The sequence below is a fragment of the Danio rerio genome, chromosome 23, assembly GCF_052040795.2.
Source record: "Danio rerio strain M-AB ecotype USA chromosome 23, GRCz13ab, whole genome shotgun sequence".
NCBI lineage: Eukaryota > Metazoa > Chordata > Actinopteri > Cypriniformes > Danionidae > Danio > Danio rerio.
In genome coordinates this window covers 30,993,262-31,006,284 of record NC_141043.1, presented here as the reverse complement: position 1 = coordinate 31,006,284, position 13,023 = coordinate 30,993,262, and the positions used below count along the sequence as shown (strand labels likewise).

At 32.9% G+C, this 13,023-nt stretch overlaps 1 protein-coding gene across 6 annotated transcripts in view; it reads right to left on the bottom strand.

Moving 5' to 3' along the window:
• arhgef25a (Rho guanine nucleotide exchange factor 25a) overlaps positions 1-13,023 on the bottom strand; it is a 185,222-nt gene that overhangs the window by 59,001 nt on the left and 113,198 nt on the right. For all 6 annotated transcript variants that reach the window (XR_015523689.1, XR_015523687.1, XR_015523686.1 and 3 more), the window contains 7 exons: positions 10,730-10,822; positions 8,244-8,294; positions 7,934-8,011; positions 4,269-4,460; positions 4,006-4,186; positions 3,563-3,780; positions 2,173-2,325 (listed from right to left, as the gene is read on the bottom strand). Coding sequence is in view for 2 of the 6 variants with exons in the window: in XM_087307292.1 (XP_087163418.1) it covers positions 2,173-2,325; positions 3,563-3,780; positions 4,006-4,186; positions 4,269-4,460; positions 7,934-8,011; positions 8,244-8,294; positions 10,730-10,822 (966 nt within the window). In the remaining 4 variants the exon portion in view is untranslated. The remainder of the gene's footprint in view (positions 1-2,172; positions 2,326-3,562; positions 3,781-4,005; positions 4,187-4,268; positions 4,461-7,933; positions 8,012-8,243; positions 8,295-10,729; positions 10,823-13,023) is intronic.

Here is a 13,023-nt window from a genome sequence, read left to right as displayed (position 1 = left end):
TGTGTTTTAATTCCCCACGACAAATCCTCCAGTACTATTCAGAACAGAAACAGAAATATATTAAATGTTTAAAGCATAAAACAAACAGAAATTATACTGGCATAAGCTCTAGCAACAGTTAATATAAGCATCATTCATTCATTCATTCATTCACTCATTCATTCATTCATTCATTCATTCATTCATTCATTCATTCATTCATTCATTTTCTTTTCTGCTTAGTCCATTTATTAATGAGGGGTCATCTACAGCAGAATGAACCACCTACTTATGGAGCACCCGGTTAACACTGTTAATCGGAGCACCCGGAGAAAATCCATGCAAACATGGGGAGAACATTCAAACTCCACACAGAAATGCCAACTGACCCAGCTGAGGCTCGAACCAGTGACTTTCTTGCTGTGATGCGACAGCGTTACCCATTGTGCCACTGCGCCACCCTAATATAAGCGTCAACCCAAACTTATTCAAAGCGAAACTGTACTGTTTTTATAGTATGGATGTGATCTGAATGCACAACATTAAAGCGGGCATCGCGGTACTTTCTTCTTGAATTCACACTTCTTTTGTCACATACTGTGATTTAACTACTATATTGAAGGGAAAAGTAACTGCTGCAAATAACCCCATGCAAATTTTGGAAAGAAATAATAATTAGGTTGGGGAGAAAGAAGACGGAAGTAACGTGGATCGAATGTAACAAAGCAATTTTCTGGAAGCCCCAACAACATTTGATTTCCAGGCTATAACAGTACATTCAGCATGCAACCCTTGATGGAGTTAGTATCTTGTGATTTCAGGACTTTGTCCTGCAGTTAGCTCCAAATGTCTGTTTTTAAGTGCAAAAAGTTAATTATTGTAAGGGTTTTTTTTTTTTTTACAAGCTGTGTTTCTCTTTTCATGCGTCACACTAATGATCAATCTACAGGTTATTTAGTGCAATAACACATCCTTGTGTTTTTCAGTTTAAAAGTAAATCAGGTTTAAATGGCAAAGGTTTCGGTGGGAACAAACATGTCCCACTGCTAATAGCCATGCTTATTTTTCACTTCCACATTAGATTTTAGTGTTTTGATGTTTTATAAGATTAATGCATATTGTCAATAACAATAAAAAGATTAACATTTAATTCAATTAAAATTTTGCATTGTTGGGTTGCTTTTGAAACATTTGATGAAAGTGAAATTTAAATAAAAAAATGCTGTTTAATATTTTTTTGCAGAAAGTAAAGGACAACATCTGTTTGACAACATCTGTTTGCAATGAACATTAACAAGGTCATAATCAGATATATTTCAAATAAACAAGATAAGTAAATAGCAAATATTGTTGTGTTACTTTTGACCCACTCATGTGTTACTTTCGTCCCTGCTGATAGGGTCAAAAGTAAAAATGTGCAACATTTGGTTAAAGTGAAGTTATACTGGAGTCGTTCTACATTGATACAAAATAACAGCTGGTTTTGATAGAAAATATAAAAATATACAAAAATATATCTCTGCTAAAAACATTGTCTAAAATGAGATTTTTATGAAAAATGTTACTTTTGTCCCCGCTCTCCCCTACTGAAAAGTCCTTCAACCCTGAAACTAACTTTAAGCTTAATGTAGGTCACCTAGTATCTCTTAATGTAAGTTCACTATACAAACTTACACTGCAAATATAGTGAAGTCTTAATATTTGTGACCCTGGATTACAAAACCAGACTTCTGCAGCATAAGTATATTTTTGCCAGTAGCCAAAACTACATTGCATGGGTCAAAATGATAGATTTTTTAATTCCAAAAGTTATTAAGGTATTAAGAAAAGATCATGTTCCAAGGTGATATTTTGTAAATTTCCTACTATAAATATATAAAAACTTGATATTTTAGAGGCAATTTTCTCAATATTATTATTGAACCATCAAATGCCAGATTATCAAATAGTTCTCAGCCAATTATTGTCCTATATTAACTAACCAAACACAATTAAAAAGCTTATATATTAAGCTTTCAGATGTGTATTCATTTAAAAATGACACTTTCAACTGGTTTTGGGGTCGACACATTTGTTATTGCATGTCCACAATACACCAGCAGAGGGAGCAGCGTGGCTTCTTTTTCAAAACTCTGGTTTCATTCTGAACATTTCATTTCTAAATGATGGTGTTAAAGAGGGTTTGATCAGTACCTGTGAGCCTTGTGTGCTGGAGGAATACAGCCCGTTGGAGACCGCTTGGCAGTTTAGTGGTGCCTGGGAGAAAGATGGCTCTTCAGAGAAGGCCAGCTGCACATGAGTTGGAGACACTGTCTGGGAATTCAGTCTGGAGTCTACTGGTGTTGACTGTAAACGTCAGATAGAAACAGTGGTTACAAAATCAACCAGGTCATTTATATGTATCAATTTATGACATAATTGTGAGTTATCAGACGATAAAATTGGGGTGAGAAAAGAAAAATGGTGAGGTAAAACGTAAGAAAAATGATCTTGGACAAAAACACATCATTTCTCACTTTATACTCATGTTTGGAGTTGAATATCTCTGTGCAAAGTTATTTTACTCTCCCTTTAATTCCATTTAATATTGTTGTAAGGAATATTTAAAGTGAGAACATCTTTTTTTTTTATACAGTTTTTCATAGTTTTTTTTTTTTTTACATTTTTGTAGAATTTTTTTTACAGCTTAAGACGACATTTTAGATTAATGCTGTCATGTTGTCAGCAATTTCAAAACTGTCTCAGTATGCATCTGTGTATGTGCTCAATTTGTGTAAATCCCAATAAAAATGTTCTAGAAGTTAACACTGTACTTAGGATTCCAAGTTTTAGTATTCAAAAAGATAATAATAATAATAATAATAATGATGATGATGATGATAGTAATAATGATGATGATAAAGATAATAATAATTATAATAAAAATTAATAATAATAATAATAATAATAATGATGATGATGACAAAGACAATAATAATAATAGTAATAATGATAATAATAGTAATAATAAAAGTAATGATAATAATAACAACAACAACAACAACAACAATGTTAATAATAATAATAATAATAATAGTAGCAATAATAATAATAATAATAATAATAATAACAGTAATGATGATGATGATAATAATAATAATAATAATAGTAATATTATTATTATTTAAATAATAATAATAATAATAGTAGTAGTAGTAGTAGTAGTAGTAGTAAAACAACAACAGTTTAAATGCATATTAAACTACTAAAAATTGGGACACAATTCTAATGTTGTGTATTATTTAGATGCAACAACTTATGTTGATCCACTGAAAACTCCTTGACATCATAATCAAATCAACATAAGCTTTCAGGAAAGTGAACATTTACAAAATCTTTTGGGTCAGCGTGGAGTGTCCGACTCAAGAGCAAGACCCTAGTGCTTTTCAAATACGGACACAGCTTTATCCACCAACCACACCATTGATTTGTATAGTTTAGGATTCAAACTGGAATTCTGCCTAGACCTAACAGACCGTGGATGACCACACAAATAAGGGGTTTGTGAGGTTAAAGCAAACCTCAGACAACTGAAATGTCCCACCTCTGGCTGTGAGTGGTCGTCAGTGGGGACCTGGCTGGGCAGATATAGAGAGGGCAATGATGTGTTACAGGAGCGCAGACAGGGCAGTTTATGTCGGTCGATGGACGCTGAGGAGTGAGGCCTCAGACCAGCCACTGCTGACAGAGGAGGCTTTATGCTGCGGCCCAAACTGTTGCTCTTGCTCTCCCTTCTCTGGTACTCTATAGGCGACTGCAGGGCTGAAACACATAGATTAAAAATAAACGTATTAGCCATATTTCATGAACAGAAAGTTTAATAGACAGGTATCACAGTTGAAAAAGATTCTCAGTCTAAGTAAGCTAAAAATATACTTGTGTACAGTGACTAATTATATTTATTAAAATGCTTTACACTACTGACTGAGGGCAGAGATGAAATCAGCAGGCTGTTGGGTGTGGATGCAGACTAAATGAATGTCTCACCATTAAGGAAATTGCGTTGGGTCTCCAGTATTTGGCTCACGTCACTGACCCAAGCCATGCAGATATTCGGCGATGAGGAGTACAAAACATATCGCACTGTGCTACCATCGGCCCCCCGGGACGTCAGGGCAAAGCGATTTGGGTCACCATCTACACAAGCCTCCACACCCAAACAACTTATCTGAAGAAAACATGCAAACATACTGGGTCACATTGAAATCTTACTGTATATCCTAATGACTTTCTCTAAAGCGGTAACTCACCTTAATACTGTTCTTAAAAATGTAACCAGGTAGAGAAAATCCTTTCTTCCTGTCGATTGGCTCGCTAAAGATGACAAGTTGTTCAAACAGGAAGACCCGTCTCTCTTTAGCGCGGGACAGGATGCTGCTGTCCTGCTCGGTGATTGTGAATGTGTCTTGCTGGAGAAGTTTTCCTTGTGCCGTGATCTTCCCCTGATAAAGAGACAAAATTAGCAGGGGTTTTCAAAACCTTTGGGATATCTAAATACGATTCGCTTTCTAAAATCTAAACAGATTTGCATTTGTCTGTTTTGATTTGCCTCAGATAGCTGTATTTGTACATTATTAGTACACAAAGATCATATCATTGGTTTCAAAATGAATTTTTGGAGTTTAGTTTAGTAAACAAATGATTAAAGTATTATCTGGAAAATATTTATTCTAAATTAGTTAAATGCCCAGATGATATTAGCATATAGAATAAACATTTTCAAATGTTTGTTTTAATTATGATCACAAAGAAGCTTTGCAGAAACAGCTAGAAAAGTTAAGGATTTCCTAGAAAAATGCAACATACCAAACATGCATGAACAAAGCACTGCAATGGGGTATATGCACACAGACTTTTAATTTTCAGACAGCCAGCCCAACGGCTTCCTAAACTATCCATCTGATACAAAATTTGCCAAGTTTAAGTGATCTTCACTGCCCTGTAGATATACAATATAAAATGGGTCTCAGACCAAAAATGAAGCACTGCATTAAACTCCCTGCCATCTCTTTAAAATGAATTTTATCCCAGTGTTTTCAATGGAGTTTCTGAGCTAGCCTGCTGCCACTGACGGTGCTAGAGTTTACACGGTCAATCATCTCATTTTATGCCTGAACAACTAAATGAATGCTTAAGTTTATTTAACTGATTGCATTTAATTACATTACATGCTGTAAAAGGAATCTTAAAAGATGTAAATTAGTTACATAAACCTATGTTTATCACTAGCTGAAAAACACTAGCTGTGCCTATATCCCATTAGAAAAGATCTATAAATAAGTAAAAATAACATTAAACTCAATGCATATTTTATATAAGGAGTTGCAAGGTTGTTTTAATGTTTTTGAAAAAACAAACCTTATCTTATGCTCACCAAGACTGCATTAATTGGTAAGACTTTACTTTGATGGTCCCTATTGCATATTTTGTTGACTAAAATTTGCATTGCCACTACATGCCCATTACTTCTCATTTGAGGTTTGGTAGACTGTGTGCTTAATATCTGTTAATACTGCTCCTTCAAAAGACATTAAACTGACTATAAGAAACTTTGCAAGCACATGTCAACTTACACTAACCCCAACCCCAATCTAACAGACTACTTACACTATAATCTATTGAGACTTTGTTGACATGTACTGTAGATGCAATGTACTGAAATTCAACAAAATGTGTTAAAGGTGACCATTAAAATAAAGTGATACCTATTAATGTACTCAAAAATACAGCTTTTTCTTGCAAAAGCTGAATTTCAGCATTCAGTGTCACAAGATCCTTCAGTAATGATTCTAACATGCTTATTTGTGGCTCAAGAAACATAACTGTTAAAAACTTTTCCTGCTGCTTGATATTTTAATGGAAACTGTGACATTTCTGTCAGGATTTTTTGATGAACAGGGGTGCGTTTCCCAAACAACGATGTAACTCGCAGCTGAACTATCATAGTACGATGTATCATTTGGAAAAAGAACGATGTAGTGACGAGTGTGCCACAAAACCCATAGTTTTTCTGTCACAGATCCATCGTTTGAACCACGTTAGTTATAACGTAAAACACCCAAAATAATGCTCTAAATGGGGTAGAAACAACTACTTTAGATAAGAATCCCATTAATTCCTTTGTGCTAATTATATTGTTTTAAACGCACACGCATTAAAAAAAAATCCAATATTAGTTTTGGTAAAAACATGCACTCGCTTTCCATAATAATTTAAATAAATGCAAATGGCACATATAGGGCCAATGTTTCCTTTACAAATATTATTGAGAACATTACATATTCTATTCTAAAACATAAAATCACTTATAAAAGCTAACACATAATCTAATATCATATATAAATCAAATACATAAATAATACATTTTTTAAGAAATGAAATTCAATAACTATTATTTATTAGGAAATTGAAAACAAATCCCACTTTAACAATAATAATATTAATAATAATGATGATAATTATTATTATTATTATTATTATTATTATTATAAAGTAAGATATTGTTTATTTATTTATTTTTTGGCACATGCAAACCACTGCATAAATGTTCTAACCAAGAGGCCCATGTCATATACCGTACAGATACTGCATAACCTACTTATAACCTACGATAAATTAAAAGCATTTACATCTGCTATGTTTTTTGTTTTCACAAGTTTTGAAGACGTAACGTAAAATTCCACTTTTAAATAATAGTTCACCTATAGTAGGGGTTGCCAAACTTTTCAGCTTGCAACCCCCAAAATGAAATGCCAGTGACTCGCGACCCCCAATATCCTCTAAGGTGGTCAAAAATACAGAAACCTTGCATGCAATGGCGCACACACCTACAGACCCAAGATTTTTCTTCGTTTCATTTTTTTAATGCATGTCAGTGCTGTAAATGGGCCAGAAAGTTTAACCTGTTGTTATAAAATCAATCTGCTGCATCTGACACTATTGCTGCGCCTTTAATATAATGTAATTACCCCAGGGGTTGCAATCCAATAGAACTAGTAAGTACAAGCTACTATAGTAACTATATAGAATATAGTAACTATAAGCGACTATTTTTTCCTCTTCAGTAGGTAATGGATAAAATATGGTAATTCTTATGGTTTAATAAAAATAAATAGATTTTTGGAAATCACAAGGCGACCCTCCTTCATTGTCCCGTGACCCCTCGGGGGGGTCCAGACCCCCACTTTAAGAACCACTGTCATGAGCTTTTTTCATAAGCCACGGCTTTGTTCAAAATGACATCAATGTCTTCAAAGTGCACTGCGAAGCCAACACAACTGTCAATATGAAGATCGCTAAAACTAAACTGTAAAAACACTTTAAAAGCAAATTACAAGAGTGATGACTTTAATGTTTTTTTTTTTAATCATTTCAAGTGTAAATGTTAGAATGTTCTAAATGAATAGGGCATAGGGGGATAACTGGGAATAGAGCACAGCCAGGAACTATGCTTCTAACTACAGCTCTAGAGATGTAGTTGCAAGCTTACAATTTTGCGATGCAGTTTGTGAATATTAATTGAAACGATGGATTCGGAAAACACTGAATCAATGAATTATGTTTGTAATGACGGAAGTTGCGACCTTAGTTGGCTAACGATGGTTTTCGGAACGCACCCCAGATCGTTTTTCGTATCAATATAAAATATTCTTTTCTGTCACTTTTGATAAAGTCAATGCACACCCACTGAAAATAGTTGACCTTTTTCCACTTAATTTTATAACAATAATAATAATAATAATAATAATAATAATACATATTATTTGTGATGCACTTTTCTGAAACTCAAAGCGCTAATTGTGTATTTTTTTTTTTCAGACTCAAGTTTGAAACTCCTGCTTTAGAGGATCAGAGTCCCTAGCAGTATTTCCACAGGCGGACAGCTTTAAACCACAGCCTGAGTCTGGCGCCGTACCTCAAAGCCCTGCAGCCGACCCACGTTCATCATGTCATTGCAGCGCTTCGGAACAAAACACATCACCTCCACTGCTTTCTGTTCCAGCAAGAACGACAGACACAGAGAAAGATATAAGAGAGAGAGACATGTGTGGAAACTGACCTCGGCTTCATACTAAAGCCTATGAGCAAATACAGTTGTACTGATTTCACCAAAGGGGAAAAAACACATAGAGAAGAGATCACAAAATGTTCCTCTGTGGGATTATGTGTTTCTGGTCTTGAGAAATAAAAACTTGCATAATGATTAGTGTCTGCGTGACTCGTACCTCCAGCTCTTCAGTGTCCATCCCAGCCTTTGTGTAGTACTTGTGGAAGTCCTGTCGCGAGACACACAGCGTGAGATCTAGATGGTTCTATTTCTGTATCAGTGTCTGTACTAATCTAATGTCCAAAGGCAAAGTGCAGAAACTACAGGATTGGCCAAAACTGAGAGCTAGTTCACAAAATAAGTAGACTTGGAACAAGTGAAGGGGGAGTAAATGATAACAGAATTTTCAGTTTTGGGTAAACTATGCGTTTGATGACTAAAATGTCTTGTGATAAATAGTTTTGGTTAAAATTTCTTGCATTTTAGAGAAACAAAATCACTAATCTACCCACAACTACACTTTAATTTAATATATCATGATAATGAACATGCATAACATAGATATTTTGGAAACTTAAAAAATATGTGAACAATTATGTATTATTTAAACCTTTAAAGTGTTTTTTTTAAAGGATATTAAGAGTGAATTTGCAGTGGTTGTTTATCACATCAAACAATATTTTTACATGTCAATCAGCCTATTATATGATAAAATATTGTTGGAAAATTCTGTGAAAATGTATAAAGCTATTGTACATAAATACTGGGCAATAAGGCTCTGACAGGTAGCATTAGTTAATTTAACTAAATTTTCCATGAAAACACAAAGCTTTAATTAATCTTTGATGATGTTCATTTCTTAGTTAATGACGTGTTAAAATCAAAGTTGAATCTAACTACAAGTTGCATTTTTTAATTAAATGAAGTTAATAACTAATAAAATCCACTTTTAACTAATAAGATTAGATTAGATTCAATGTTATTGTCATTACACATGTACAAGTACAAGGAAACAAAATGTAGTTTAGGTCTAACAGGAGTGAAATAGCAGCAGTTGCAGGATATAGGTCAAGGTTATAATAGTTTTGGATTTTTCATTAGCTTTAGTGTTTATTTTGTCTTGACAAATAAATCAAAACGTAATAGTGCAGTGATTATAGGCAGAAACTAATATTAACATACTAACATATTTTTTTCATCACTGTTAATTTTAATTGACTAACATTTACTTTTTAAACTGTTTTGTAAAGTGTTGCCTATTGTACTTTAAAATCCTTTTGCATTTCAATTTGGTTAAAACATATATAAGGAGCAATGCAGATGAGAACATTTATTATTCCTTCACAAATTTTAATATCAAAGGCATCATCAAAGAAATTAGATAATATATTGTAAAATTTTAAAGAGACTGCCAATCAGGGCAGAATGTAATAACATATGCACGAATAATATACAGTTGAAGACAAAATTGTTAGCCCATTTAAATTCATTTCCAAATATATCCCGAGTGCTGTTTAAAAGAAGGTATTTTTCAACATATTTTTAAACAACAGTTTGAATAACTCATTTCTTTTGTCTTGTATATGATGACAGTACATCTTATTTTACTTGTTAAACTGTAAGATAATTGTATTGAGTTTAAAATGCAATTTAATGGTTTGACTAGGTTAATTAGGTTAACTAGGCAATTTAGATTAATTGGCCAGGCACTGGACTACAGTGGTTTGCTCTGTCAATGATAGGAAAAAAAATCTTAATTTTTATTTATTCATTTTATTTTATTCAGCTTAACCAAAAGAAATAAGATTTTTCCCCCACAAGAAACATATAAAAGAAAAACTCCCTGGCTTTGTTAAACATCCTTTGGGCAGCACTTGAAAAATAATAATAATGATATTTCACAGGAAGTCTGATTATTTTGTCTTTAACTCTATATACTGTCATTTTAAAGGTTTAAAAAATGTGTGATGACAAGCATGTTAATAATGTAGCAATATTATAATTTACGTTTAAAATATTAAGTGTTTCTTTAAACTTGTTACACAGAAGCTGAAGAAACTGCTCAAATGTTTTCAGCATTAATAAAAATTATTCAACATTAATTTAATATTAAAATAGCTTAAAATAATTTAGTTTGTTTAAAAAGCATATTAAAATGGTTTGGATGAAGTTACACTGAGAACTGGAGTAGTGGCAGCAAAAAATTCATGAATAAATTTTACAAAACCTCAAAACAGACAACCTTTATTTGAAAGTATAATAATATTTAACAGTATTTCTTTTGCTTTGATCAAACAAATGCATCATTGGTGCATATCTAAAACAGAAACTTGATGAAAGTAATGTTTTACTGTTTGATTAAATATTAAAAATAGAACAAGAGCTACAGAACCGTGTGTGCCATTTTTGTTGAATCTTTAAATCAAACAAAGTTCTATGAGTATTTTGATGATCACTTGATATTCTAGTTTTACTTATGAATGTGGAATTGATTAGACACACTCCACAGGTCTCCTGACAGAACAAGCGCTGAAGAATGTGCGTGTGTGTGTGTGTGTGTGTGTGTGTGTGTGTGTGTGTGTGTGTGTGTGTGTGTGTGTGTGTGTGTGTGTGTGTGCGTGTGAAGTGTGTTTGTGTTGGTCTGTGTTTTGCACTCTGGTTCACCTTCAGCAGCAGCTGGTACTTCATGATCCTCTGCACTGGTTTGATGAGCAGGTCATTGAGCTGCAGTCTGTGACCCAGCTGCTGTTTCAGCTCCTGCACACAAACACACACTAATGTGAGCCTGACTGACTGATTCTTTTATGCACAGAGAAAGTCTGAACCACGACTACAACACTACCCATGCTGACTGCCAAAATGTATGTTTAACTCATAAGCTTCAAATACATAAAAAAAAATAGCTTATTACTAGGCCCACCCGGAATCTGCGCACGGAGAATTCAGCAGATTTTCCACAGTTTTAGCCCATCATTAATTGTTTATTTACTTGAGTAAATGTGTGTAAATCCATATTTATCCAGTTTTTAAATTAATTACAGTAATATTATTGACTAATTTAAAAATGTTCATCTGATTTATGTACAATAAAGTTTGTACAGTATTACTTTCTGTCTTTTAATAGATATATTATATGAGAGACTCGCTTTACTTGCCAAATAAAAATAAATATATCCATCTAATTGGATATGCATTTTAAACATTAAATAAAAATTAAAAAGATATTAGTTTTTATTTCACATATTAAGGTCTTAGTTATGATATTCCCAAAATATTTTCGCAGAAATCTACATATTATTACCAAAATTCTCAGCAGAAATAGCAAAAACATTTGCAGATTCCATCTGGCCCGACTTATTACTTTACTTATAAATGTATAAAGAAATTAATTCACAGTATTAATAGGTTTCTTTACTATATTTATAATTAATACAACAAGAAACTATATGCAACTTCATTGTTTATGATGAGGTTTATATTTACGGGTACACCGAAAAAGCCTGGTTATAATGTACACCTTTATAAAGTACATTTGAAAATGCAGCACCTAATATCTTCCCGAGTTTGTAATGAGAATTGTTTAAGGAAACAAAGACAGATATTTTGTGTTAAAAATGTGATTTCCATGGATAATTCAACCCTAAATATTTTGTTATTTTAACACTAAATATAATTTTAAAAAACATTAATAATAATGATCCCTACTACTACTACTACTACTACTACTACTACTACTACTACTACTACTACTACTACTATTACTACTATGTAAATAAAAGTAATACAAATAAATACACTCTAAGTAGAAGTAGAAGAAGAAAAATAAAAAAGAAGAAGAAAAAGAAAAAATAAGAAAAAATAAATAAGAAAAAGAAAATAAAATAAAAAGGAAATGAAATGAAATGAAGAAGGACACAGAAGAAAATGAAAAAGAAAAAAGAAAAAGAAGAAAAAAGAAGAAAAAATAAAAGAAGAAAAAGAAGAAGAGATTTTACAAATACTTTATTACTATTATGCAATAACATATCAAACTACTTAAATCCATCAATAAGCCCATCCTAAAACAACACATTTTTGAAAATTAAATAATTCTTTTCAACAGAACAAAGCATATCTTTATAGCACCATATATTAGAACATTTCTCACGATCACTAACTTAACTGTAATGGTTATAATCTTTTTTAAATGAGCTTTCAACATTTTTATAAAAATACAAACAACATCAACATCTGAGGAACCTTCTATCTTGTTTTGCCTACTCATTTACAAAGCATCTTTTCATTCATTTATTCATTCATTCATTCATTTATTTATTCATTCATTCATTCATTTTCTTTTTGGCTTAGTTCCTTTAATAATCAGGGGTCTCAACAATGGAATGAACCGCCAACTTATCAAGCATATGTTTTACGCAGCGAATGCCCATCCAGCTGCAACCCCACACTTGGAAACATCCATACACTCTTGCATTCACACACATACACTATGGCCAATTTAGCTTATTCAATTCACCTATATAGCACATGTCTTTGGACTTAAAGGGAAACCGGAGCACCCAGAGGAAACCCACGCCAACATGGGGAGAACCAGCGATTGTGAAGCGACTGTGCTACCCACTGCACCACCATGACACCCTTGCTCTGACCAAAATAAAATTGAACAATTAATAATTGTTTTTTTGTGAATATCTATGCCCCAAAATGAACAAACTATACCAAATAAATAAAAAAAAACACTCTAACCATGAAAACAATGACAAAAGACAACAACAATCCACCAAACAATGAAAGACAAGAAGGCTACAAAAAGGACATTCATGACTAAAATCAGAGTTCAACACAGAAACAAAAGCATTGACAGCCACAGCTAAATGAAGAACCCTCCACAGGATCAGCAACTTTCTTCAGCAATGGAGGCAGGAAAAAAGAAGAACTGGCTTCATTGTCAGTAAGAAAAT